The sequence below is a fragment of the Neomonachus schauinslandi genome, chromosome 8 (genome assembly GCF_002201575.2).
Source record: "Neomonachus schauinslandi chromosome 8, ASM220157v2, whole genome shotgun sequence".
Classification (NCBI taxonomy): domain Eukaryota; kingdom Metazoa; phylum Chordata; class Mammalia; order Carnivora; family Phocidae; genus Neomonachus; species Neomonachus schauinslandi.
The window spans coordinates 83,859,232-83,882,730 of NC_058410.1; the positions used below are offsets into that span (position 1 = coordinate 83,859,232).

At 31.6% G+C, this 23,499-nt stretch overlaps 1 protein-coding gene across 1 annotated transcript in view; it reads right to left on the reverse strand.

Moving 5' to 3' along the window:
* RIMS1 (regulating synaptic membrane exocytosis 1) overlaps positions 1-23,499 on the reverse strand; it is a 490,811-nt gene that overhangs the window by 93,233 nt on the left and 374,079 nt on the right. The window contains exons 20-21 of the mRNA XM_021693604.1: positions 20,642-20,754; positions 5,438-5,550 (exon numbers count right to left, since the gene is read on the reverse strand). Of these exons, the coding sequence (XP_021549279.1) occupies positions 5,438-5,550; positions 20,642-20,754 (226 nt within the window). The remainder of the gene's footprint in view (positions 1-5,437; positions 5,551-20,641; positions 20,755-23,499) is intronic.

The window sequence follows — 23,499 nt, forward strand, 5'->3', positions numbered from 1 at the left end:
GTTTTGTTCAACTCTACTCTATGCATAGTATAGACTGCTTCTATCTGCTTCTATTTGTTCACCTCTACTCTATGCATGGTATAGACTGCTTCTATCTATTTTGATTCTTTCCAAAACTATTCAGTTTACCTATATATTTTCCCTGTTCTAAGACTTCAGCGTTTCAAATTTCTTCAAAAAATGTATCTCTTCACAAAGAAGGGCTGGTATTAAAGTTGAGGGGCTGTGCCAAAGAGGAGTAAAGCAATGGAAGTAAAGACTGGACTCCAGTTTTCTACTGTAGTTTAATTAGACATTTTCAGATTTAAACTATCAGCTCAGTGTCAAAAGAAAAAAAATGGGATTCCTATTAAAATTTGAATATACACTATATGTTGTGTTTTTAAATTTGTCTTTGATATTCAATATCTAAGATTTTAGGAATCATTAGGTAGAAGATTACAACATGCAAAGTTGTCAGAGCAGTTAATATACTCTTCTTTCTACTTGACTTTTATTGCAGTGGATGACACAGCAAGTAGATTTATGTATTATTATTTAACATATGTGTTTTCATTACAATAAATTGGTTATAAAATAATTACTTAAACTTAATTACATATAATTTAAAAATATCTAATATACTAAGTGATTTCTCTTATTTTTGGTACTGGAAGTTAAGATAATAAACTTATTAATAAAAGAACATATGACTAAACATTGGGTATTTAAGTTTCTTAACTAGGAATTTAATTTTACATTTATGCATTAAGATATGAAAATATCAAATGTTTATTAAACTTGTAGGAAAACTCATCTATCCTCTGATGCTCCATATCAGATGAGTTTTAATGAACCTAAAATAATCCAAACACTATTTATAAAAATTTCTATAAATAATTGTCTTGCTGAAGTACACTAAGTAAAATGATGCTAAAACCCTGGATCTGTATATACAAAAAGAAGTATAAAGCAGTATTTTTTTTTAATCCTAGAAAAGAGAATCATGTTTACTTAATAATTCCTCAGATAAGAGTAGTTGAGGCCTGAGGTATTTATATGTTAGTTTTAATTCTTCACCTCTCATGTGTATGTATTGGGCAAAGAATTTCACATCAAGTATGAAAACAACTCCAAATTATAGACTATCAATGAAATTATCTTTTCAAAGAATTTTTTTCATAATTAAGTTGTTTATGCAAGCCATATGTTAAATTATAATCCAAAAGAAAACTCATATATGTGCAGAACTGAGCTACTTCTACAACTTCATGTATGATCTAACATTAATACGATTTAACATAACGTGCATTTTAAAGTAATGTGACAATGTTTCACCATCAAATTCTGTTATATCTTATACCATGATCCTGACATGATTCATTTCAATCAGAACTGTTTTTATCTACAGAGTAGATGTGGTACAAACTAAACACAGTTTTACACAGCTATCCTCATAGCAGGATCTGAATTTAATACTGTTAGTGGGGTACAAATATAAGTCCTATATTACTTGTCTTGGAAACTATTTTGCTAAGTACATATATCATATAATGATTATGATGTTTCCAAACATACTGAAATGATAGCCTGTCCATGAGGGGATATGAAAGAATTGGGTTCTAATACAGTAAAAATTTACCCAGCTGTAGATTTTTTGCCACTGTGTTGACACCCAGAACAAATGTTCCCTTTATTTGGCAAATGCCAATAATAAGCAGTGTAGACCTATAGCATAGGATATGTGAGTATACACAAAACTATTTCTCCAACTAAAGAAATCTTCCTTCTCTATAAGCCATCTCTTCCTCAGCATTTTTGTATATAGACTTTTGCTATTTCAGCAAAGAGATTAAACAAGGGATTTTAAAAGATTGTATATCATATTAAGTTTTTCAATGCTGGGCCAAAGAACAATCCATCACTTTAACACAAGATCACAGTTTTCTTTGCATTTAGTTATTTGAAGGAAATGAAAGACTTTTATCTTCACTTTTTACTACTATTATTTACTTATTTTCAAAATCTGTTAGGAGTTTAAATAATCACTTGATATTTCATCAAGCATAATTTGTTAAATTTCCTATTTAATGATTAAACATTTTAATGGAAATAAATTAATTGTATTTTGAGAAATATAATATCACTGGGAGGAATTTATACTAGTCATACAGCAGGGAAATAAGTCATTGATGTGAGGGCAGATTCTAATTATAGGGCAGCTATCTTTAAAAATAGTAATAAACATTTAGCAGCTACCTACAAAACCCATCCCATCAATCTTGGTTGCTGTTCCTGCGTTATAGAAACATAAACACTCTTTAAAATGTGAGTGCCTAAAATGCAAACTTACCCTCCAATTATGAATTTCACCCCATCATTAAGGAATGCAACACTGTATAACATCATTGAAAAAATAGCCTAGTATCACATTTCAGGGATCCTGAAGTAGTCTCCTATGTTTCCAAAAGGAAAGTTAGTGCCAATTCCCTGCTCAAGACGGGGTTCGGGAGGTTCCATATTTTAAAGGAGGTGTCAGGTCTGAAACATCTTAGGAATTATAGTATATTGGTCTGATAATTCTTTGCCCTGAAGAAAATCTAGTTCTATTGGTGTATGGTTCTAAGTATTTTGAGAATGGTTAACTAATTTCTAATTTGGCAGAATTTCGACAAAGGTGTTCATCCAAAATGTCAAATGGATTAAAACACTAAAAAAGAATCAAGAAAGGAATAAAGTTCAAAAGTTAATGAATATTAAATTTATGACAATACTAGTTCTTGATTATATAATTTTGTAAAGTAAATTATAAAACGGTTGGGGAAAAAGGATAACAAATGAGAAAGAACTTTTCTCAAGTATATATGAGATATCTAACTGAAATGCCTTCTCTTGGAAATGAAACTTTACTTAAAATGGAAAACTACTTAAATGATTTCCTAATGAAATGGAAAGTCTTAAAAATTTTATTGTAAGCATTAGATCACAATATGAATATTAGAACTGTGGAGGATTTATCTTTTACTTGACATATAAAATAAAAAATAAGCTAATTATTTGTTATTTAATCTTATATATTTTTCCTATCCTGTTGTAAGTTCTTAAAGATACCATATCCTTGGCCTCACATTTATTGATACAATATGTCATAATTTTATTTAGGTAACATGGTAGTATCAATTTATACAGTAAGAACAACAGTAATATTAGTTTGAAAATAATGGGTTTTTTAATAGTCAAATGGGATGAGAGAGAAAAAGAAAAAGGTGCAAAGAAGGAAGCAAAGACAGAATATGATAATTTAACTGCTTGCAAATTGAGTCATAGAACTTCTGAATCAAACTGGAATGATGTACATTTCAATGATGTAAGAAGCAGAACACAGCAGTACCTAAGTTTCAGATAAGGAGTTTTAGGGCTCATCACACCACAGAAAGGCTTAACTAATTCTGGGGAAGCCTCAGTTTTCATAAATTTGGTAAATAAGAGAGCTGGAATAGAAGATTAATTCCAGGTATGTTCAGTTCTAAATTTCTATGAGTCAGAGAATATGGTATCTCCCAACCAAGAAAAACCTACCTTTGATTTATTATAAATATTAAGTATTACTGGTTATTTAGGCTTTTTTTCCCCTTAAGATTTATTTATTTATTTTAGAGAGTGCATGAGCAGGAGGGGCAGAGGGCAAGGGAGAATCTCAAGCAGACTCTGTGCTGAGTGGGGAGCCTGATGTGATGTTTGATCTCACGACCCTGAGATCATGACCTGAGCAGAAACCAAGAGTCTGAGGCTTAACTGACTACACCACTCAGGCGCCCCTAATGTTGTTTAGACTTCAAAGGCACTTCATTTTGTAAATTTTTTGATCAACTGATTGATGATTAGAGTCCTACTTCAGAATGATCCAGAAAGGCTTTAAGTAGTACCCTGATTACCCTGATTGTTTACCTCTTTCTTGTTTCCATACTGGCCCTAACTTTGACTTGCTGTTCTATTTGACCTTATCCTTTCACATAATGCTAAGAAATTAATAAGGCATTTCCAGCTTTAATGAAGCATTCCCAGTTTAAAGAATCTTTCTAAATAACTGCATCCAACTGTTGGAGGAAGAAAACTTAAATTATCCTGCATTCTAATCCCTACTGCACTTGTTATAAAAGAAAACAAAAATGATGATGATATTCATAAAGAAGACAGACAAATAAGCTAAGTAATAATAATTAAGAATGAACCACAGAGAAGACTTGTGGACCCGGAATCAGCAACTCTATGGCACATCAAGATATTCCACTCACTGTATTTTTTTTGTTTTGTTTTGTTTTAAATGATTTTACTGTTTGAAGTGTTGTTTCAGAGTCCTAGGGTACTGAGCCTCACTGCATCAGGGAACCTAGGCATTGTCTGAGTTGGAAATCCTCCTACAGCTAACTAAGATTTTACATGGTAAATGCATCCAATACATAGGACTCTTTGAGTCTGGTGACAAGTCATATTTTGTGACCACCTCTATTTTTTTGTATTAGTCTCTGAATATCTGGCCATGTAAAGATCAACCTCTAATATTTACAAATAAGCAGGTTTTTCTACATTCATATTTCAAGGTCACAATACTGAATTAGTATAGTTTTTATTTAATTTTGAATTTCTCAAAGGTCATTACTTCCAAAAGGGCTTCTTGACATAAAATTATAACAGGTTATTCTGTAAAGGCTGCTGCCACTTTTGTAGCATTAATATATACTATATATTTATATAAAATAAAAATTAATATATAATATATAAATAAAATATATATATTTAAAATAAACTATATATTTAAAATTGCTTTATGAGGTAAAAAAATTCTATGCCTATTTTAATTAAAATTATTAGATGCTAGTTAGCAGTTTATAAACTCCTAGTGCATCCTTACAAAATAATACTGAAATATAAATTAAATGTTTTCTTGCCTCTTGAAATTGTGGAGTTCAGTTTCTAAGAATTTGAAATCACTTACTTTTCTTACTAAAGACAGATCAAGAAGAAATCTCACATTGCATAACTTATGTCATTCACTAATAAATCTCAATAGTCAATATCAACCTAAAATAGTATTTAAGACTATAAATCTATGTATATCTTAATATTTTAAATGCAATATTAAATGAGATTCAAGTAATAAAATAGCTTCATATACCTTGCTTATTTATGTGAATTTGACTATTGACAATAGATAATTAAGGGACTTTAATATGAAGTATTTACATTTTCTTTTTAGAAAAAACATTAAATCCCAGTTAACTAATATTTTAACAGAGCTATATATCTTGTGAAAATATCAAGAGGACCGAGGTTATGATGCAGGACCATCAGGTGAATGATAACTTCTCTAACATAATTTGGCACTTGCTAATCCTACCGCTATACACACTGTACATTTTTAAAAGGGAAACTATTGGTTGGATACTACTAGTTTTACCTTGGAATATTGCTCGCGATCAAGTTCTTGACTAGAACCAGACCCTGTTGTCTGCTTAAATCGATGCACTTTCATTTTCATCTGTCTTGTTCGCTCCTCCACTACTAAGCTTGCTGCAAAAACACACAATGGAAGCCTATTAACACAGGCGAAGCACCTTTTGGAACTGAATGGTTTAAGATTTCAATTCTTTTGATATGATTTCAAGTAAATGAAATTTAGAAATAACACATGACTAATAAACAAAATGCAGAATATACAATGCTAGCACCTGTTAATCTAAAGATGAACATGACTCAAATCACACAAAATGGGGAACACAAATGTTAGTAACAAAATATAAGTACTCTATTTCTTCACCTGATATGAAATATTTTCAATTCCATTCGTAAAGGACCATGTGAAATCAGATTCAATCGTGAAAATATGCCTTCCATTTAATCAACTGGTTGTTGCATGTACATATATAGAGAAAACAAATATGCATACTGAACACATCACACATATATGCACAGGCTTAACATGCATGCACACACCCACTTAACATCCTCAGCTAATAGCAGTCACCGAAAAATGGTTGTAATTGATAAGCACCTGCTTTTGAGGCATTCTTATAATTTCTACCAGCAGTGTTACTTGAATATTTGCCAGTCTTAAAAATGGCCTAAGAGAAAAAATTGTTTTCTATTTCTGGTGGCTATGTCTGATCACATATATGAAATTCTAATGTTTTGAAAATACAATATAAAATTTTTAGCTCTTTAATTTATAATATGTACAGAAATGCATTACATTTAAATCTTTCTTAATCTCCTAAGCAGCAAGTGCGACTGTTTAGATGGGAAAATTACAGCCTTTGATAAAATACAAGTTATTTTAAGTCAGAATCCATCATAAGCAGCTTAGCTTCAAGACCATACCATTAATTTATACATTTTTACAAATGAAGGGGGAAAAAGAGCTAAGGGCACAGTTGTGTGTAGAATGAACTTTTCAAAACATACACTTGTGTTGTGTGATACCTATGTTTATTTTTTACAATCTTTTGACAATTTTCCAGACTATTCAACTTTTGTAACCAGTGCTAAGATTTATTTTTAAGTTGTGTATATACACATATTTATGGGGAAAAAAAACTTCTTTGTGTGATTAAAGTATTGGGGCTTCTGCCAAGAGGGACTAATGACTTATAAGGATAATATAAATGTTGATCTATGTGACTGACTTGGCTACTACTGATTTCACCTCTTATGAGGAGTTTATAAAGACACCTGCTGGCAAATGTTTCCATTGCAATGATTAAAGGCCTATCATGCTCGATAAAAGACACTGACACCGATTATAAAAATTAAGTAAATATGTAGCTTTTATTGTGTGTTCAAGTACAGACTAATAGCACGAGAGATAAATACATAGCTTGAAATGTGTGGGTAAATGTTTTAATTATACTTTTAGCATAAAATTATTAGGTGTTTAGCTCTGTTTAAATTCAGTAAATTAGGTAGACGATATCCATTCCTGACATCACAGTTCTGTGAATTAAGCAATGATGCACAATTGCTTTGAAAATGTTGACTGCAGAGACAGTAAATGATGACTATTATGATTAAAAGATGATACAATGGAGATCTTGAGAAAAGTAGTAGAAATTTATTAAATACTTGACAATATAGGAGTCGTAATGAGTACTATAAAGTAAAAGGCTATCTGAGATTAATTAGAAATTGAGACAAAATTATTGAGAAAGATGAGTTGCATTTACCAAAACCATATGCCATACAAGAAAATGTACAAATATCTGCTCTCTGCCTTCTGCCTATGGTGTGGGTACGTCTGGATACTTGCTCAGTCATTTGCTTTGAGCTTTGAGGAAATCAAATGAACTGTATGTAATCAGTTGTACTCTACACTTAAAGCTTAAAGTAACTCATAGCCATCTCTACTTGTGATAAAAGCAAACTTAAATGGCAGTAGCTTAATATTCTCACCAAATGATATAAATTTTAAGAAATGTTTCACATTGATTGGCCCATAGCTTTGTAACCTTCACTTTTAGTATCATGAAATTCTTAGGGAAGACAGTTACTTGGCACTGAAAAGATAATTTCCCAAGAACTATTAGCCTGAAGCAATTTGAAACAGTTCTGGGTGATTTTACCTTGCCAGGACAACGCCTCATTTCTCTACATAGGATTACTTAGTTTATGACATGGCTGTATTTAAATCTTTATTTGGAAAACTCAAAACTAAATCATGAGGAGACAGTGGTAGCCTAACTGAAACGAATCCTAAAATGGTTTTAAATGACTTCATTTTGACCTTCCCAAAATGATTAATGCACTATCTTTATTCCTAAAGGAGTGAAAGTTGACATCTTTTAATCCATCAAAGAAAGAAAATCCCCAAATTTTGACTCAAAATTGCGAGTAGACTCCCTTGACTAGCCAGCAAAAATGTAGTTCCCACGCTATCCTCATGGCCTGCTCTCAGATTCCAAGAACAGAAGCAAGATGCCGATAGCCTATCATTGACTTACTCATATCAAAAGATCAAATAATTACATACAATTCACATTTTTTAGTAGTTCTCATTATTTCCTTATGGTATGTACATTAGTGTGTATTCTGAAATAATACAAGTGATCGTGTTTCAGTAAAAGTTTTTTTTTTTCCATAAACATCAACGAAGAACCTTCAGTGTGAATTTGGAGAGTTTTTAACTTTTCTACACAGTTTGCTTACTTGCATTTATGTTTAAACCATCTATTGTCAAATGAAATGACATTATTTCTGAATTATTGGTGTGTTTATCTAAATAGAAAAACAAATATATGAATTAAAATAAAATATCACAAATTTGAACCAGAGGACATAATTATTAATGTACATGATTTACATAGGATAACAGATACTTAGTAACGACTAAAAGTGAATTGAATCCTTGGACTATGGTTATCTGTTGAGTGTCCCAGTATAAGTAAAATTAACACCAGCTCAGAAAGCTCAAGTATCTTACTTTAAAAAGAATGATCATTTAAAATTTTTGTATTGACACCTTTAATGTCAATGCAAAACTAAAATATGGAATATTTTTCAGTTCTCCCACACTAGCACTAAATTCACATTTTAGGAGCATCCTGAATGTTGGTAGCATTATTGTAAACTAACAAAATCATTAAAATGCCAGTTACTATTCTGTTATAAAAAGAATTTAAAAATTGGAGGACTTCTGGGTTTTAACTTTTTTTTTTTAATTTCAAAACTGCCATATAGTAGAGAGTTAAACCCCTCTCATTTTCTACAACAAATTTAATTATCATGTAATTGCATTTAGTCTTTTAATGGACATATAGCTTAGATACAACACAGTGAAAAAAAGAAGGATGTCTGTTAAGCCTGAGCTTTAGCTATAACTGCAGATAGAGTGATATGAATAAACAATTCTTCTCTCCCTCTAAGGTGCAATTAACACTGTAATTTTATACAAAAGTTCTTTAAGTTGGAATTTTTCTCTGTCTTTCTACAAGCTGAATGCTGTGTCTGATGTTGAATAAACTGTGCTTCTTAAAAAGCAGATAGTAACTTAGCTAAAAAATATTTATTGAATTTTATCTATTTTCTTTAGATTCACTTCACTTACACTATTATTTTTAAACTCTGACATTTTTGTATATATGTCAAATATCAACTCAATAATATAATTAAGAAAGAATAAAACTAGAATTTTATGGGTTAATTTAAAACCATACTTAGGAAATCATTTCTTCTAAACTCAACAAGGACTCTGATTGAAGCATGAAATGGTGAGAAAAGTAAATACAATTTTAAAAGTCTATAATTTATCATAATTTTCTAATGGAAAGTATTAGATATTATTAAAAAGACAGACTAAAATAATTGTTTCTCTTCTTATGTCCCATACTTTGCTATGAATTCTTACTCTAACAGTATGGATGATCTTTGATGAAACTACAAAGAAGCTGAGATCATTTGCAAATACTGTTTGTACCTACATGCATTTCTTCTAGATCTATACCTTTCATAAGATTATTAAAGAGGCCAGTGACTTAAGAAATAATAAAAAAATAAAAAGCTTAAGAATCTTTAGTAAATCTTCTCCCCTAACCCTCACTGAAACCTTCCCTAACCCTCAGTGAACCCTCACTGAAAAATTTCTATAGTATATCACCTTCTGCAAAGAGAATATAATTTTTTCTGTGAAATTCCTTTGACTTACAGACATTTGTGATTTGCTTAAAAATATTTTAAATATTATAGTTATGTGTAATTTAAGATAATTATAATTTAAGCATTATACATTCTTAAGTATATTTAAAATACTATTCATGAATTTACAATTATATAAAGATAAATTTGCTCTGATCCTCAAATCCTTAAATCTTCATTTCTTCCTATGCATCTACAAATTAACATGAATTTGGAACTTCAAATGTTTGTGCTTATAGGCAAAAAAGAAAATCCATACAATGTATTGTTAAACCTTCCAATACTTTCGAGTATTCTAGGTGAAACATAAGTGTAAAGGAGAATAGGAATAATAAAAATTTCTATATTACTAAATATATTAAAGTAATAACATTATGAGTATTTTACTTTGTAACAGGGTTAGCTGGTACATCTGTCAATGGTGACAGAGGATAATGTCGGGACATGATAACTAAGCTTGTCAAGTCAACTACCAAGTCCTATCACACTTTGGGAATAGAAAGACTAAGCCTCTACTTCCTTGCTGTTTAGTAGTACAATGAGAGTTCAGTAATAATGGAGTCCATCTTTGCTCCAATGTATGTCTCCGAAGAGCAATGATAAATGACCACATACCTGGAATTCGTCAGGTAAAATGAAATATATAAATGAAACACCTACGGTGCCTCAGTTATTGACAGTAGTAAAAAAAATTTCCTTCTCTGAAGCACTTAAAAAAAATCACCTCAAACGTAAGAAACAATATCATATGAAACATGGACATTATAAAGTAATAAAAAATGAAAAAAAATTAGCTTATTGAATTTGTAAATGTTATAAACTATACAGAACATGAATAGAAAGATAGGTTGATGTTTGAAAATTCAAAAATGAAATATTAGTTTTTACTAACAGTTTTTTAGGCTTTAGAGCAACACAAATTGTTAAGATGTATAAACATTCTCCATACATCTGGAAGCAATGTGGCAAAATGGTTAAGAGGACTGGGAATGACCAGGCACAGATTATAATCTTGGACCCATTATCATTCGCCAGTTCATCAGTGTAGCCTTGATCAATTCCTCACACATCTCTTGATTATGGAGTTTTTATTTGTAAAGTGATAGGACTGCTCAGTGTAACTTCCATCTGTTGTAGTTCATGATTTTGTATTATTTCAGTAGGGTATTAGTATTTTCTCCACATTTTCAAAAAACAGAAAACTACAATATCTTTCTCTCTTGCTCTATTACCTAATCTCCAGCATTTTAAAATTTGTCAGCTTGCTAAAACTATAGATGTCAAGGGGGAAAATATCACCAGTGCATTTTACATTATTATTTATTATCATGTTTTTTTTTCAATTAAAAAAATGTATTCCTTGCATGTTCATCCTATTTTTGGAGTCATGCTAGTAAGCAACTTTGATATAATACATGCCTTCTTCCTTCCACACACATATACAGTATATCTACATGAAGATTAAATGTTTAGAGTATTCTGACTACACAGAAATGCCCAAATTTTGGGTCATTTTCCCAGAATAAAATGCATTTCAATTTGCAAGGGTAGAAATGTGTCAAATTGTTTTCCTTTTCCTCTTGTATGATTTTCTTAGACATTAAGGATTGTGCTATCATAGTATGAACAATAAAAATAAACGATAACATCTATCCAGCATGAGAAGCATCAAACACAAGTAAGTAACATGTTAAATGAAAACACCACCTTTCCTTTAAAGGCTTTTAAAGAAAATAACTTGTGTTTTGCTATAGATCATTGAAATGGAATGTCGACATAGGCGGAATAGGTAATTTGTACATATAATCCCTCAAATCTCACTGCAGCCAAAACCACAAGACCATCTGTTGTTTTTAGCATGCTGATTTTCACTGAACTGTCTAAAACAAAGCTCAGGATTACCAACCCCAGACAAAACTTTCAATGTCAAAATTGCCAAGTGCCAGAGTAACACTGAAAATACTAGTCAGATACTTGATAGATAAGAAAGTTAGGCTCTTGAAGAAAGAATCTGTCATTTTACCTTGCCATTTTGTGTTTCCCAGGGGTAAATAGCTTTTTAAAATAAGTATTTCTATTCTGAAAGGGAGCACTGTTTTCCTTATGAGGCACTTCTGAGAATACAGTCTTCGTGAAAAGCAGCCCGTGTAAGGAAGGCTTCTCTGGGGGGATAACAAAATCATTCCTTGAGGGGTCATGTTGTTTATTCCAAGTGATATCCAATATGTTTATCCATAGTTCTCATTATTCCAATAACACTCAGGGCAACAGCATCTATCTTGAAAGGTTTGATGTGGCATAACTGCTAAATATAATTTTTTGACAGTCTCTTTCCTTTTTCCTGTAAAAAGTGTTTACCAATTTTAAAATTTGTTTAAAAATACAATATTTAAGGGAAATATATGCTATTAAAGGAAAAAAAAATCAAAGAGCTTATGCATGGCTAGACATCAGTCTGCCTTTTATTATTTCCTCTACACTTTCTCCACAAATCCCAGGAAGAAAGGAGTAATGATGTTCTCCCTCAATGAGACATTTCTTGCAAGTTAAGCCTTGGATGATATGTGTTAAATACTCTGAAGTTTTTAAAGTCTATATACTATTATAAATAACCACATATGAATCAGCAGAATGGGCAAACAGGCTTGAAACCACGAGTTCTGAACTGTTTTATATGTACGGCTTCACTCGCTACATCTCTAAAGTTTAAAGAGAAGGCTAGAATGACACTATATTTATGGATTTGTGGCAAAAAAAAAAAGAATGGATAAGTTAGACTTTTTACTGATGGAGCTCTAAATATTTATGAATAGCTATTCATAATAGCTATTCATAAATATTCATAAGTGTTCAAGAAAAGCAAAGCCCTGGAAGATAAACTTAAACCTTTGAAATCACAACATGATACAATAACAGGAAATGAATCCCCTGGCCTAATATGCACCTACTAAATAGGAATCTAATAAGAAGGTGAATAAAACTGAAATCCTTTTCTACTTAGTGACAGTTAAAATAATGCTGCTTCTGAAGAATACACAAATTAGTTTACTTGCTTTAGCAAAGATTTAAGTTACACGATTTTTTCCTATAATGTGTTTCACAACCACAGTATACTGTTAAAGTAAATGTGTAAGTATCGTCTATATAATAATTTAGGTAACAGGAAATTATCAAAATCATGTTTTTCACTTTTTTATATGAATTGCACCTAATGAAGGTTAACGCTTAATAGTTCCATAAAAAATTGTATTTTGCATAACTTAGTATTCCAACTGTTCTTGTCAACATTTAAGGAAGAAAAGTACAAGTAACTGATATGAGCGTTTTTTACAGAAACCTTATACTTTAAAATACAGTTGACTAGAGACAATCCTTACATGGCCTCTATCACCTGGTTGCAATCATTATTATAGATTTTATTAGTGAAACAAAAAACCAACAAATGCCACTTACTCTTTGTTCCTGTTCATATCATTTAATAACCTGAACTCTAATTGCTTTTCATTCTCCATGTGCGTAAGTTACACATTTTTTATAATAAAGAAAATTCATATTTGTATAAAAGAGAATGTGATGTGTTTTGCTAGGATTCAAAATTGCTTCCAAAACCCAAAAAGTTAATGCACTTAAGAAATAGTATCCAAAGGCATATAAATTAGAAATTTATTATGATAGTAACATTTTTTCTCACCTTGAAGTCATTTAATTTCTGGTTCTGTTTTGATCTTCTTATATCATTATTTCGATGCCCCCAAACTACATTCATGGGCTCTTTAAAACTGTCCAAGAAATGTAGCAGAGAGGGAAAGATTGGCTTACTTTTAGAATGAATAATTTAAGATATGCCTATAAAGCAGTTTGTGAAGTCTAAAATGTTATGGTCTCTCAGCTTTCAACATAAAAGAGGGAGGTAAAAGATAAATAACGTCCTATGAACATTCATAGTTCCTCAGTTAACTTTTCAGCCCCGAGAACGTGTTATCTTTATTCATACACCGCTTTTATTTTCTCAAATTACATGGTAATTTGAGGGACAAGCCAGGTATTACAAGTATTAGAAGCTTTAGTTGAGTGGTAAAAACCTGGGTCCTCAGGGGGAGGTGGGACCCCTAAGTGAGCCCCTCCGAGGTGTTGTAAGTGGGAAATGGTACAGCAACATGCAACCCTGGGCAGAACATGGGCTGTGGACTCAAAATCTGGTTCTGCTGCACTGCAGCTTTGTCACCTTATCCACTTAACCCCCTGACTCTCTGTGAAACAGGTAATGATCCCTTCCTTACGGTTGCACACGTGTGGTTACCATAATCACGTGGTACTCCATGCACAGTAGGTACTAGTAAGTGCTGTCAGTGTAGAGCAAAGTGGTTAAGAATAAGGTCTTTGGAGTGAGGCTCAAGTCTAATTCCTTGTTCTACCACTTACCAAACAAATGACTGATAAAGGGCAGAGTTTTTAATCTTCCCAAAGCCTTAGCTTCCTCAGTTGGAAAATTAAGATATTAATAGTTATGTCTCAGGTTGTTGTAAGAATATGAGATAAATATATAGCACTCTTAGGTCTGAACCTAAGTGAATAAGTGCTCAATAAATTCTATCTAACATAAACATGTTAATAGTATTTAACATCTCTGTTTATGTGCTTTATGAACATGCTTTACAAATGTATGCTGAAAAATACTGGTCCCCTACAGTTAGGGTGACAAACCATCCCACTTTGCCTGGAACTGTCCCAGTTCTAGTACTGAAAATCTTGCATCTTGGGAAACCTCTCAGTCCTCCACAAACCGGGACCATTAGTTGTCCTACAAGTTTGTATACAATTCATTAAAAACGAGCTCTCACAAGGAGCCCCTTAGCTTATACTGTCAGCTGGGCATGGCTTGTCCCAGTCTTCATCTACCCAGCGAGGACTTAAGATAACTTAATTTTCCAATACAATCCATCCCAGAAAAGATCAGCTCATAGCAGCAGGGTTTCTATGCAAAATAAAACTGTTTCTTTTTTATGGGGTACGTGAACATAAAACTTGACTTTAAAGAAATTTCTTGAACTTGCTTCTATCCTTTCTGGGCTTCTCAAACTTTTTGTGACTAAGCAATACTCCCTTAAATCCGAGGAGAGAGGTGCAGCATCCTCTTCTGCTCTCTGCCTGGTTTGCATGTATTTTGGGATGTGTCTCTTTGGCTGTTTTCAGTCATGTGGTCCATTCTGTGAAGCATATCCATGTCCTATGTGCAAAGAAGACTTGGCAGAGTGACGACACATCTCAGCCAGAACACAATGACCTTGTAGAAATGTAACAATCTGTCATGCTCTGCAGTGAGGCTGTAAATGTGTATACTTCATAGAGACTTTAGGTTGTACAACTTATGAATTTTGTTTTGTTTTGATTAGCTAATTATAGCTTTTGCCTAGTAATAATATACATGGAAGATCTCTCTAGATGAAGAATTATTACATTTTTCTTCCTTTTGGCTAAACTAATTAGGTCATGACCCATTTCTAATATAACATTTTAATGTTTTTATCATAGTAAAATTTATCATGCAAATCCAGCTAAATTCTTCTAAATCTAAGTACAAATGCATTGGCCATTTTTGAACCACTGGATCTAATGTTGTGTTTCTGATACCTGAATTAAAAATGCAGGATGGCCAGCAATCAGTGCAAAATTTAAGGACCAAGACATTTTGATCTTACTAAATAACATTGTATTTTTTATTAATGTCTACTTATTGCCTAGTAAGTCACTTTGCCAGAATATGCATTTACCAGAATATAAATTTATTTTTATAAATTCAAATTAAATAATTGAGTACTACCTCCCATTTTCACTCTATAATACTGAGATATATAACACATACCTTAATAAACTAAGACTTAGGGATAATATATTTGGGATTTGTGCCTATTAAAATAGGATATACTAAAGTATAGTGGAAGGAGGTCAAAAAGTGAGACACCTGGGCTTAGTCTACCATTCATCAGCAGTGTAAATGGGTAAATCTCTTAATCTCTCTGAATCTGAATTTTATCATTCATAAAAAAGGGATGATGCTACTCTGAGGACTAATTTTTAGGATTACTATGTCCAACAAATTAATTCAATTATTAATCCACAAACACTGAGTAAATGTACTTTTATTACACTATACAGCATTATTTAATTTTTAATTAAATAATTAAATATTATCATATATTTAATTAAATAATTAATATTATTATTTTATTAAGCTAAAACTCATGTTCAAATATTTAGTTATCAGGCCAACAGTAATACTGAATAGAAAATGGTATGGGCAGCACATGCGAGCAGGACAAGGTATACATCTACTTGAAACTCAAGTCCAAAGACCAAAAATCAACTGTGATCCAAAAGATAGTAAGGCAGGAGGTCACTGATGTGCCAGCATAGCAGGCTGAGTGGTTTTCCTCGTCTGTCACTCAGGAAGACAGAACTGGTGGGTGTTATAACAATACTGAGGCCAAGGCAAGTGACATTTAGGCACCTGTTTCCCAGATGCATGATTGCAGTGGGGGGCCAAACATTCTATAATGTTGCTGCTATCAAAAGGGAAGATCCAGGGATTTTTCTCTTCCTTTGCAGCAGATACTACCCTGAACAGAAAGTCAGAATCAACCCTTCACATGAGAGCAGGGGAATGCAAACAAACAAACAAACAAAAACATATAAGAAATATGTTATTTTTCAAAAGGAATTGTCATTGTAGATCAGTTTTGAGACAAAAGCACTCTTAATCTTTTCCTCTTAGATGTGAATAATACAAAATACAAAATACTTAATACCAAATGCCCTACGAAATCACTGCAGGGAGAAAACTACCTTTATGTTAAATAATTTTGCTCATTATTTCAATAAATACAGTTATATAACTCATATTATGAAAGAAAAGGAATAATATTAAATGGTTAAAAAGTTACATTAATATTTACCTTTTGTGGAAGAGTTATATTTTTCTTGTTCTTCAATGAATTAAATGCACATAATGATGGAAACAAAAGAAAGAAATCAGCAAATTTATAGTTAGACATGGAAATGTGAATTAGCACAATGGCATGAATAATAAAAATGTACAACATATAATGTGACATGATAAATTGCAATGACAAACCATAAGGAAGTCTCAAATATGGTACTAAAATTAATCAAAGAAAGAATGAATACAACAATTTAAAGATTTAAAATAAAAAACAGAAACACTGGGAAATTAATGTTTGGTATAGAAAAATATATTGTGTGGCATTTTTTCTTGCCTTTTAAGAACTGCAAAATAGTTCAGCACCAATTTTTCTAAAACATTCTAATTTTAATCCATTATGACTTTTTATTGCAAGTGTATTAAAAAGCATCCTTAATATTCATAACAAACATTTTTATCATTTCAAAAATGATACATTTAAGATAATTTGAAATTTCACATAATTTATGAAAAATGGAATTCCAGTTTTTACTAGGTAGTAGGCATTTTCTTTTCATTGTGAAGATATTCAGTAACATTTTCCACAAGGAAAAAATTACCCTAATTTAAGTAATCCTTTCTTCCTTCTCAAATTAATTATATTAAAATATCTCAAAGTGAAATTATTCTTTGGAGATTATAATTCTTAGACATTTCATAAAGCTTTATATCTGCCTCCTTATTTGTACTCTATTTATTGAAAAATAATGGCCTATCTAGATATTTCTGAAGGGGAGTATCATCAGAGTTTTAAGTAGCAGATATAATCATAGCCATAAAATATAGCTGGCACACCAAGTGTTAGTTTACAAATAATTTTTAAATACTTCTTTAAAAGATACCCAGTTGAGCACAAAAAAATCACTTGGTTGGTTTCAGAAAACCATACAACATTTTTATGCAAACAGTTATGTTGCTTTCAGCTTCACTCTCCACAAGGGTTATGCTGGAATACAACTTTGGAATATAACCAGAGAAATTTCTTAGAAGTCTTTGTCCAATTACCACAAACTATTAGTTACCTAAATTGTAAGGCTACTTTTTTGGCTACTTTATCCTCAAAATCTGTGTTGTAATCACTCCTCTTCTTTTCTTCTAAGTATACTTTAATGTAATCAGATTCCATGTAGCAAATAGGCTAGAATTCTTAATTTTTAAAAGAAACTTTAAAAAACTTTTTCAAAAATTAAGTAAAAATGTCTTTTCAAAGGATGTGTTTGCCTTTAAAAGAGCACATATTGCTTCTATGGTACAAAGACAGAATAGTAAAACTGAATTACAGAAAACAAAAGAAAACAAAACATGCATCCAGTCAAATAATCTAATCATCCTGGCACAAATCCTAAAAAAATCAAGTAGATAACTGTATCCAGAAACCGCATGAATAAATTATTTTATAACTTCATCATGAAGTTGCATCACTATCTAGGAATCTAAACCATTTGAAATATTTGCTCTTACCAACAACTGCTTATCATCAACTCATTTCTTTTTTTCAAAAAAAAAAGTAAAACTACCCTTTGTTAAAAATTAAAAAACAACAGCAACAAGAAAGAAGATTGGAAAGAAGGAAGTAGAGGCTTAATTGCAAATGAACTGCACTCAGCATTAACTTAATGGAAGATTGAAATGTTTAAAAACTACTATCAAAAGAAAAAAAACCATAATTCTATAACCCTACAAACAACAATGAAATCGATCATAAATTTAACATGCTAAATTCTGGCTCGTCTAGGAATCAAATGAAAAGTTTACTTTTAAAAACATATTTTAGGACACACAAAGATGTCATGTCTGTTCATTTTGAAATAGATCCATGATATGATGACGGAAGACATTATTATCATTTTCCAAAAGTCCCAGAGCACATAATAAAATCAAAAAGTAAACCAGATCTGTTTTAATTATGGAAGAACACTTAGATACAATAACACGTTTGTTCTCATATCTTAAAAAGGTTTTATGTATATGACTCTTGAGACCATAAATTTCAGGAACCTCAAATAACAAAAAGTGTTGACTAGTGTATTTATATTAAATTTCAAAATAACTCCATCAATTTCATCCTCAGTCATTCCTTTCTTCCCACCTCAATTCAATCCTTACAAATTGATGATTTCTCTGAAAGACAACTGTGAATATGAATATCATAAACAGTAATGTTGATATTAACAATAGAACATAGCTTTTAAAAAAAACCCAAATCCAGCATACAATCCAACTGATTACACAGAAGCAATTCTTATTTCTATAGAAATAATATGACTATAATCTCACTATATAAGAGTTACATGCAGTACCCTTATATGCTTTTGAATCTATAGAGTGTTTTAGCAACTGGAGGAAATGCAAAGAATTTTAGGAACACATGATTTTTGGATATTGATCTTTAGCAAAATATGGCCACTGAGTTTGTAGCAAAATTCCAGAATTTGTGGTTCTTTTAGTTGTGCAACAGGAGTTCATGAATGGATAATTTAAAGAAACACCAAGTTTTATTTAAAGCAGTTTCATCTGGACTATTGTTAGAGTCTTAAAAACATTAATTATGAATTATCTTCTCAAAATGTTCCCAAAAGAGAAAAGAAAGTTTGTTAAACACATGAATTGAGAATTCCAATGAATTAATTGCTATTTTAGAAAAGAAAGTCAGAGTTTCACATGGCATCATAGATTCCTTATTAACTAAATGAATACTCTTATAATAATCCTGAATATTGAAGCATGACATATTCATGAAAACGTATAATTTTTAAAAATAATACACATCCAGAGTTTACCATAGCAGCCTTCCTCTATTAGTAAGTTTCTTAAAATCTACACTAATTTTTCTATAACCAAGTATTCTGTTTATATTCTCTGTCATATCAGTCTTTGAAACAATGTATTTATCTTCTTAGATCATTTCTGTGATATTTCTCTGATACATTTAAGTGATACATTCAGTAAATTACTTCAATTAAGTAAAACAACATTTAAGTGATACATTCAGTAAATTACTTCAATTAAGTAAAACATGTACGCAGCTCCTTCAATATAGAATGAAATACAAAATTTCACATCAGCAACAACCAACACTGTTGAAAAAAATATTCAAAATGTTAACCTTTTAGTTGTTTATGGGGATGATGATTTTGAACACATGTTTTAAAGAGAAGTCCTCTGTATTTATATTATAACCCCAAATTAAAAATTATTTCAGTACTTTACTTAATGGATGGATCTCTGATAATACTTGTGTGATAACATATTCTGATAAATCTTTTCACCTACTAAGAAATGGGATAGACCTTGGGTCACATGAAAAAAAAAAAACAGTAACTATTTTAACCCAGTATTGAAATAATCTAGCCCAGATAGTTTAGGGTATTTAATTTCCATGATCAAAACTCTCCTCTCTCTCTGTCTCTCTCACTCTCTTTCTCTCTCTTTCTAGAAAAATAAACACAGTGTGTATGTGCTTAAAATAAGAGAACCTGTAAGTAACATGAATTGTTTAAAAAAAAAAAAACCCAAACACTAAAATGTGTGCTCTAAGTTATTCTTTCTTCATAAAACTTGTATAAAAAACCAGGATATTGCAAGTAAGTTAAAATTAAAAATACTGGTAAGGACTTCAATATGATCAAATGCTTGTTTAAAAATATTTTAAAAATAAGCTTAAATAAACCTTCTTCTAACACATAAAATGCCGTATTTTACTGAGAGTTTAAAAACTGTATTTTCTTTTTTTGGTCCCTCTGAAAAAAGGTATTTCTAGGGTTCAATTCGTTCTCCTAATTGACAATCTAAAATTCAATCATTCACTCACTCAGCAAAAACAGAGTATATGCCATAAACCATTATAACGTGGCTCTAGGAATAAAATTCTAAGACACAAAATCTTAGGATTCAGCAAACTACATAAATTAAAGTATTATTCATTTAATAAAAGGTGTATAAAAAGAGGTGGTTCTCAAATCCAAGGTTTTTGGACAATGATCTTTCTTTATTGGATACCTTGTTCTATACTGCCGCTTCTCACTGGCACCTGTGGGAGCTGTCGTCCCCTCCGATTGCTGAAGGATGTGTCTGCAGGAGGAGGATGGGTTGGACTTGCTTGTCTGTGCATTCTGTGGGCAAAAAACAAAGGGGGAATGAAATGGTGAAACTCCAAGAGGGCCTGACAAATACCTTTCCCCTCTTCCTGTTACTATTAAAACAGACATAAATCTCCTCACTCAGCCTTTGGAAACAAAATCAAATGCTTTTGATGATATGGATAAAAGAAATACTATAAAAAGGGACTAAGAGAGACAGGGTAAGGTCTGTCACACATAGTTCTGTGTAATGAATTCCTGAATTGAGTAAAATCAGACTCACTTCTTTGAATTAACTCACTATGAAACTGTGGCTTTTCATTAAGTTATCCATTTTGGGGAGTGCTGAACCAAATCTATCTACTTACAGCCTCTGAATCCCAACAATGTAGAAAATTAGTTTAAAAAGGCTGTTGCCTAAATTGTCACTATTAAGTCAATATTTAATATCTAGAATTATTTGTAAGTGATTAGAATAGTTCTAGCTGTAGACTTTTATAAATTACCATTCACTTGTTGTTTATTTTTAAATAGGAAAAACCTTGACAGATATTTAAAAAAAAATAACCTTGGGTACATGCTATAAAATATACTGGTCCAAGGATCGAAATTACAAATCTAAATTTGAGAAGCGTGCAGATACATTACTACTGCACAGGAGTAAGCTGACCTCCATCTGCTGGCATTCAATTTTTTTTTAAACTAAAAAACTTTCAAACACTCTAAGATTTTACTGAACACATACAAAAGATTTTTGTAAAAAATTTTCTCTAATACTTTTTAAAGCAAATATACATTGAATTTTCCAGGCAATTTCTCATAAAGAATTTTACATAATCAAAAAAAATATATATATGAATATGCCACAAACAGATGGAAGGACATAACACAGCCAAATTTCATTTTCAATGATAGCTAACTGGCAGGAACTATAGACTACTATCAGCACAGTGAAGATAGATGCAAGTAATAGAGGATGTGGGAGAGGTTTAAGTGCCACAAAGAAAGGATTAAAAATTATGGTGTCATAATGAGTGAAAGCATCAAGTGCTCAGGAAAGTACAACACCACACCAACACCCGGAGGCAGAACATGAATGCTGGGCTGGACACTGAATAGCGACCTTGTCAGAAGCGGAGAAGGTGGCGCCGACCCTCCGGGGGCAAGGTGGTGGGTAGAACACAGTGTTCTGACACTAGAGTGCTCACTCGACCTTGAGCGAGCGGGATGTTTTCCCCTAAGGACTGGCTGATCAGTCGCTCTTAGGGCTGCGTATCCCCTTCTAGAAAGGCATGGTGGGAGAACCCTAAAACATTAGGGCCAAAAAAGATCTTCAGTCAGCAGGTTCACATTAAGTTTTATACGAACACATTCGTCCAAGGAAAACCTGGTTACTCTTACAAGGCAGCGACTTTAAAAACCAGAAGAAACCCATCATCATGCAATCACTGAAATGGAATTCAAAGGAAACTGACAAGTTATTGCAAATGTACACGCCATGTGGTTTTTAGAGGGCTAATCCAGATTCCTCCAATGTAATAAACCTCTTGTTAAGTTGTACAAGCACAGAGACTTCTGTCTCTTGTTTTTTACTGACCTGCATCTCTAGTGCCTAGAATACAGCTGTACAGAGAGCAAGAACTCAATACAGATACCTTGATTGAATGAATAAATATGATTACAATAACAAATACAGCGATACTTCAAGCACTTGCCTTCAAGAAGAAATAGTGCTCTGTAGGACTCTGTGTATATTTTTACAATGTTCATAATTTTAATCAGCAATAGGAAGTTTATTCCAAGTAGGCTGTAAAAGGAAGATGTCTTCTGAGGTTCATTTAAGCAGACCAACAAATTAAAATGATACAACAGGATGGAGTATGTTTCATTACTGAACTGACTAAATACAAATGGCTGATGTATGGATAATAACATATCTTCGAAGATAAAAAAAAGTCTGAAAAGATATTTGTCCATATATTGACAGTTACCATAATACAGGGTTAAAAATTATTATGAAGCGAATTTATGAATTAAGGATTAAGAATTAAAAACTGATATGTATCTTAAAACAGATACATGCTTTTGCCTTTTTTTTTATCATTTCAGTATATATTTTAAATAAAATGAATGTTTAAAATACCCAGTATGGATTATTTTTTACAGTGACAGAAGCAAAGAAGTAATACTTCATCCTTTTTGAAACAATGCTGTAAACCCACTTATCAAGTGATTTGAAGTGTGAGAGTAAAGAATACATATTGATCACCAGAAGTACATTAATTATTGAGTATTTTATTCAACTTGTATTCAGACTGATAATTTTTCTTTTAAATAAAATGATTTTCACAGCTATAATTATTTTAATTCAGGGAATCTCCTCTATTTCAGAACAATAAAATGGGAAAAAAGTACAACTTAGAACTTTAACAAATGTGCATTTTTATCTTCTTGACCTATGGATTAATGCTTTATCAGGCCCTAATGCAAATCCCGAAACCTGGACTGTTGTCTCAATTTCCAAGTTAAAAGAAAAAAGAACTAACAATACATACTAAGACTGTTCATTCATTCTCAATTGACTTTTCACAAAACAACTCTATAGAATTAATTTATATGGGAAGGACTGCATGATCAAGTCCTTTCCATTGGTAAAGGAAGAGTTTTTATCTATTACTCTTTAAAAGCCATTAGTATGAGAATAAACTTCAAGCCATCCTTGTTCAAAATAGACTTTCTTAGTGTGGTCTAAAAAGTGAATAATGGTTTTCACCCTAG